The sequence below is a fragment of the Linepithema humile genome, chromosome 4 (genome assembly GCF_040581485.1).
Source record: "Linepithema humile isolate Giens D197 chromosome 4, Lhum_UNIL_v1.0, whole genome shotgun sequence".
Classification (NCBI taxonomy): Eukaryota; Metazoa; Arthropoda; class Insecta; order Hymenoptera; family Formicidae; genus Linepithema; species Linepithema humile.
Genome location: NC_090131.1, coordinates 9,390,565 through 9,396,587, shown reverse-complemented (window position 1 = coordinate 9,396,587; position 6,023 = coordinate 9,390,565). Strand labels below are relative to the sequence as shown.

The 6,023-nt window shown below is 36.9% G+C and overlaps 2 protein-coding genes across 2 annotated transcripts; both read left to right on the top strand.

Moving 5' to 3' along the window:
* The first annotated feature begins 248 nt into the window (after positions 1-248).
* On the top strand, positions 249-2,126 carry LOC136999616 (uncharacterized). The gene has a single exon (XM_067353995.1). The coding sequence runs from the start codon at positions 636-638 to the stop codon at positions 2,028-2,030; it is 1,395 nt and encodes a 464-aa protein (XP_067210096.1). The 5' UTR covers positions 249-635; the 3' UTR covers positions 2,031-2,126.
* Positions 2,127-4,983: 2,857 nt separating this feature from the next.
* On the top strand, positions 4,984-5,808 carry LOC136999298 (uncharacterized). The gene has a single exon (XM_067352935.1). The coding sequence runs from the start codon at positions 4,984-4,986 to the stop codon at positions 5,806-5,808; it is 825 nt and encodes a 274-aa protein (XP_067209036.1).
* Positions 5,809-6,023: the final 215 nt, after the last annotated feature.

The following is a 6,023-nucleotide window of genomic DNA, read 5'->3' as shown; positions in this document are numbered from 1 at the left end:
TTGTGAGTAAACTGAAAACGTCACAAAATACATATTTTTTTAGTTAATGCATGTGTCACTAATCGGTACTAAAAATATTTGTTTGTCTTTATTACTGACAATCGAAACAAATATGATATAAAATGATAAAAACGTTCCTATTTTTAAAGAAGACATGTAATTTATAAATATCAATCATTATTGAATTAAGGAATGGCATCAATATCGTAACTTATCTTTCCAGAATTTAGAAAATTAATACAAATACGAGTTCCTAATTTATAAATTGTCATGTTTAAGTCAATAATAGGGACACTCATGATTCTGTACCAATTTGTGATACTCGGTAGAGTTTCTAACCTATTAATTAATTGTGACATATGCGAGTGTAAGCCGCTAAGAGTATACGCTTTTCTTCTATTGTGATAATTCTTAGATAGATTTCCTATCTAAATATAAATTGTCTTGCTCGGTAAGTATTAAGGCATTCATGATTCTTTGTGATATTCCATCAATTTGTCATATTCCACCAATTTGTGATATTTCACCAATTTATGATATTCCAATGATTATCTATTATTTTCTATTACAAATGTATTTAAGTAACAAGTATATTTATACTTATGAAATTATTTTAAACAATTTTAATTAGAAACATGGCAACTGAAAAAAGAAGAAAAAAATATTCAGATGATGATCTCGAAAAAGCTCTTACTGCTGTCCGTTCTGGAAAAACTATCAGCAATGTAAGTAAAACTATGGGAATACCTAGAACTACACTTTTGTATAAATACAGAGGAAAATTGCCAATTGGGAAAAATGTGGGTCCGACACCATTTCTAACTAAAAATGAAGAAGCTGAAGTTGTGAAATGGATTATGCATCTTAGTCAGCGAGGCTTTCCTATTGTAAAAAGTCAATTAATTAATAGTGTGCAATTATTGATAAAAAATTTGGCACGAAATACACCATTCAAGCATGGACGACCTGGACGTCATTGGTACGAATCCTTTCTAAAACGACATCCAGAAATTACATCAAGAATTTCACAAAATCTTTGTCATAGTCGAGCATCTGTAACAGAAACAGCAATACGAGGATGGTTTACAGAAGTAAAACAACATTTGGAACAACTTAATCTCATCGATATTGATAAATCTCGAATATTTAATTGCGATGAATCAGCATTCTTTCTTTGTCCAAAAGGAGAACGCGTTCTAGTGAAAAAGGGCGATAAAGCCGTATATAATTTTACACAAAATGACGACAAAGAATGTTTGACAGTTCTTTTCATGACAAATGCTAATGGTCAATTGCCTCCTCCTATGATTATATTTCCCTATCAACGAATTCCATATAGTATTTCTCAAAGTATACCAGATGGTTGGGGCGTTGGAAAATCTGATAAAGGCTGGATGACAGCGGAAACATTTTTTGAATATATAACCAATATATTTCATCCATGGCTTTTACAAAATGAGATTCCTCGTCCTGTTATTTTATATGTTGACGGTCATTGTTCTCATTTAACAATGCCATTATCGCAATTTTGTATTCAAAATGGTATCGAATTAATAGCATTATATCCAAATGCTACTCATCTAATGCAACCTTTAGACGTAGCATTTTTTCGTCCATTAAAAGCGGCCTGGAAAAAAATGGTGCAAGAATGGCGCACAAAACAATCTGGAAAACGCTTAAGAAAGGAAGATTTTGGATCGTTACTGGACAAAAGCATACAAATTTTGAATGTTCCAGAAATAATGGTTAATGGATTTCGAGCATGTGGACTTTTCCCATTTTCTGCGGATGCTTTGCAGTATAACAGCTTGTTAATGAAACAAAAGATAAATAATACTACTAATATTCAAGCATTTTCAAAAGAAGAAGGACAGAAATACTTGAATTTTTTCGAACAATATATAGATGCCGAGGTATTAAAGGCCTTCACAAAGGCTAAGAAAAAAAGAATTTGGGATGGTGAACTTGAAAACAAAGGACTTTTTAACTTTTGGTTGTCACTTCAAAATCTTCCAAGTAATTTCTTTTAATTTTCGACTATTCTAATTCCACTATATATAATTCACATCTTTTGCTTTGACTATTTCTTATTTTCTCTTTTTTTTCTTTATTTTTTCTGTATTATTACTTTTACTATTCTTTTTAATTCTATTTACTATTTTCCATTTTCTTTTTTAAAAAGTGTCGACAGGTATCATGCAATCTCATACAAAAGAAAACACTGTTATGAATATTGATGCCAGTGAAATAACTACAAATAATAGTATAATAGATATAAGTGAAAATGAAATTGAAAATGTGTCTAACTTCGATACAATATGTGATATGATAATAGTCAGTGAAAATAGCACTAAAAATTTCATGGGCATGCTTGAAAGAATTGAAATTCCTATTACAAATGCAGCAACTGAACAATTTGTTGAAGCAACTCAGATCGCAGATATTACAGAAATAACACCTATTATATTTGAAGATAACACTAATGATCAAGAAAGTTCAATAATTTTAAACAATCCAGAAACCTTTATAAATCCAGAAATCTTTACAAATCCAGAAACTTTTTCTAATAAGTATGTTGCACACATAATATCAATATTTTATTCATATTTTATTTATGTATTAATTTTATTTATATCTTATTAAAATGTAATTGAATCTTAGATCTACTTCTCCGGCTAAGGAAAAAAATTCCTCAATTAATGAAACATCTTATGAAGGTTCCTCAATTAATGAAACATCTTGTGAAGCCTCCACTTCGAGTCAAATTAGTATGTAATCTGAATTTAAAAAAGCTTATGTGTGTGAAATAATCTTTTTGTTATATACAAATAATTAACTTACAAATAATCTAATTACAGAATATGATATTCCTTCCGGAGTGCCAGAAGTGTTTAAATCTACTTTATTTTGGCCAGAATCTCAAAAAAAGCAAATAAAAAAGCGTCGATGTAAGGAAAAAATTCCATCAGTAGCTACTTCCGCTCAATGGCAAGCATATCACACTACTAAAGCTATTGAAAAATCTCAGAAAATAATAGAAACTGAAGAAAGAAAGAAAAAACGTCAAGAAAATGCTATGGAAAAAAAGAGAATACAAAAGAAGGCAAAACTAAAAAGAGTTTTGAAAAAAGAAGAAAACATGAAAATCAAACAAAAAGAAAAAAAAAGCTTTAAAATAATAATAAAAAAGATTAAAAAATGAAGAACATTAAATAATAAATAATACAGAGAACATATATAATATATATATATATATATGGTATATAGTATATATTATATACATATAATAAAACATATACGCATATTATTTTATTTTATTCCTTTTGTATTCAAGAAAAATATTTAATGTCAAAACCGGTAATAAATCAAAATTTTATGTACATTTATGTTTATTATTATTGTGTATTAAATAAGTAATAAAGTTTCAGTAAAAATGATCCTATTTCTACAACGTGTCAGTAATAGAAACGTTCTTATTTCTACAACGTCAGTAATAGGAACGTTCTTATTTCTACGACGTGTCAGTAATAGAGACATTTATAAGCCCATCACCTATCAGTGATATGGACTAAGCATGTGTCACAAATTGGGACAATTTCAAATTCATGTGTCACTAAATGGTACAGAAACAATGTTTACAAAGATATAATAAATAAATTAAGAATTTTTAGAAAAGTAAAAAAACTTAATTTTTTCAGAATCTTAAATGTCCAAATTTTCCAATAAAATTAATTTTACGTACTTATTGTGATATATGTATCAATAATTAATTTATTTATTTTCACGACGAGGTAATTTTGTCACTAATTGGGACATTCACCTTACTTAATCAACGGTGTATAGAATATCAACTCCATTTTAGATCTCGAAGAATACGACACTCTTGTTTAAATGTTAGCAGTACAACGCCAATTAATGAAATAGTTGAATACTATATTGGTTCTATGGATATAGTTTGTATCCATTGTAATGCAAAGCATTTTGTAGCAGAAAAAGTATCTGTGGCGGCTCACCACCACACCGCTGCACTGACGCGGTATAATACGCCGCGGCGCCGCTACGTGCCGCAGGCCGTCTACGATTATGAGCTTGCGGAGACACCGCCAGGTTGCGCAGGCGGTGAAGAGCTTTCTCGCGATCAAGCTTCGATCGAAGGGATATAAAAGAGCTGCTCCGCAGATCTTTACTCACTCACTCGCTTCAAGGCGAGCTCTCTCCAGGGCCCTTGAACTGAGTCGTACTCTGCCTCGGCAGAATCTAACCAGAGACACATAGTCTCGCAGTTTTCCTCACGCTGCCTCGCAAGGCGCGTAAAAAGAAAACAGAGTCCCAGCATCGGCCGCACATTTCAACCAAGCGGCCCGCGGATACTCCACTTTCGCCGTCACCTCCTCAGTCTCTAGTTTGGAAATTAATTCCACTAGAGTTCTGCGTCCGGTTGACTCGACCACCAAGGGACACTCTTACACAAGGCGACATCCGAATTCGGAGACCTCTCTCTCCTCGGTACACGGAGCAATCCGCAATTCCGAGAGCCGAGACGGTTGCTACCACCAGCACCTCAGAGACTCGTTCCGTAGCAGTACAGACTTCACCGCTCAGAGCCTGCTCAGAGAGCAGTTGTCAGACGGAAGACCACTTCCCGAACGGAGTTCCACCGACGCCGGGAAAGGGGCTGCAACGAGCTAACTCAATTGAACCGTCCTTTTTAGGACCCGTTCAACACACTAAGACGCGGCCGGTAATTTCTTACCGCGCCCGTCAATTTTTCTTTTGACTCTCGGCCTTACACTTTTGCCGAGAGAGCGCCTCTGGCGCAATCAATCAAATCAAACAAAACTTGTACATTTACTCTACTTCTCTGACGAGGAAAAATAAATTATATTTTTCTAAGAAATTGGTTTCATAATTTCAACCAAGTCGAACACAATCCATTAGGCAATACGCCTATAAACTGGTGACCCCGACGACTGGTTAAAGCAAATGAGCCAATCAGAGAAGGCCGGCGATATGCCAGGCGCCGACGCAGCACAAATCGGCAGAGTATCGGTGCGAGTACCACCTTTTTGGCCGGAGGAACCAGAATTATGGTTCGCCCAATTAGAGAGCCAGTTCCTGCTGAGCGCCGTCACGTCGGATTCAACCAAATACGCATACGCAATCTCGCAAATCGAGACGAAATACATCAAGGAAATCAAAGACGTGATAACGAATCCTCCGACATGCGGGAAATACGAAGCCGTAAAAAGGGCACTCATCCAAAGGCTGAGCGACTCGCAGGAACACCGCATCCGCCAATTACTGGAGCGAGAGGAACTAGGCGACCGAAAGCCATCGCAGTTCCTGCGCCATCTAAGGACGCTCGCGGGCAACGCCGTGCCCGATCAACTCCTGCGCACGCTATGGCTGGGGCGTTTACCGGCCCAGATGCAGATTATTCTAGCGACGCGAGCTGACGATCTTCTCGAGGACGTGGCGGAACAGGCCGACCGCGTTTACGAAGTTACATGCCGAACAGTCGCAGTATTGGACAAGCCTAAGGAGACGAAATCGAAACCTACCGGCTCGCTCGAGGACCAGATACAGGCATTGGTTAAGCAAGTCGCGGCACTCAACACGCGATTGGGCCGGCAGGAGCACCGCCACAAACAGCAGCGCCACAGATCGCGCAGCCGCAGCCGGACTAAATCAAATTCGGAAGAAGACAGCGAGTTTTGCTTTTTCCATCGGCGATTCGGCAGCAAGGCTAGAAAGTGTACAGAGCCATGTACATACAAGGAGAAGAAGAAGGACAAAACGGAAAACTAGACGGTCCGGAATCAATGGCGGCAGACGGCCCGGACCCGAAACCTTGCCGCCTTGTAATAACCGAGCGACAAACGAAAGTTCGGTACCTCATCGACACGGGATCAGACATAAGTGTCTACCCGCGCTCGATGGTACGCGGACGGATGTCCGGAGTAACGCAAGCCCTGTTTGCAGCCAATGGAACTGTCATTCACACTTACGGGTGGATCGCGCTT

Coding starts and splice junctions, on each gene's coding strand:
- LOC136999616 (XM_067353995.1), top strand. CDS start 636: ATGGCAACTGAAAAAAGAAGAAAAAAATATTCAGATGATGATCTCGAA.
- LOC136999298 (XM_067352935.1), top strand. CDS start 4,984: ATGAGCCAATCAGAGAAGGCCGGCGATATGCCAGGCGCCGACGCAGCA.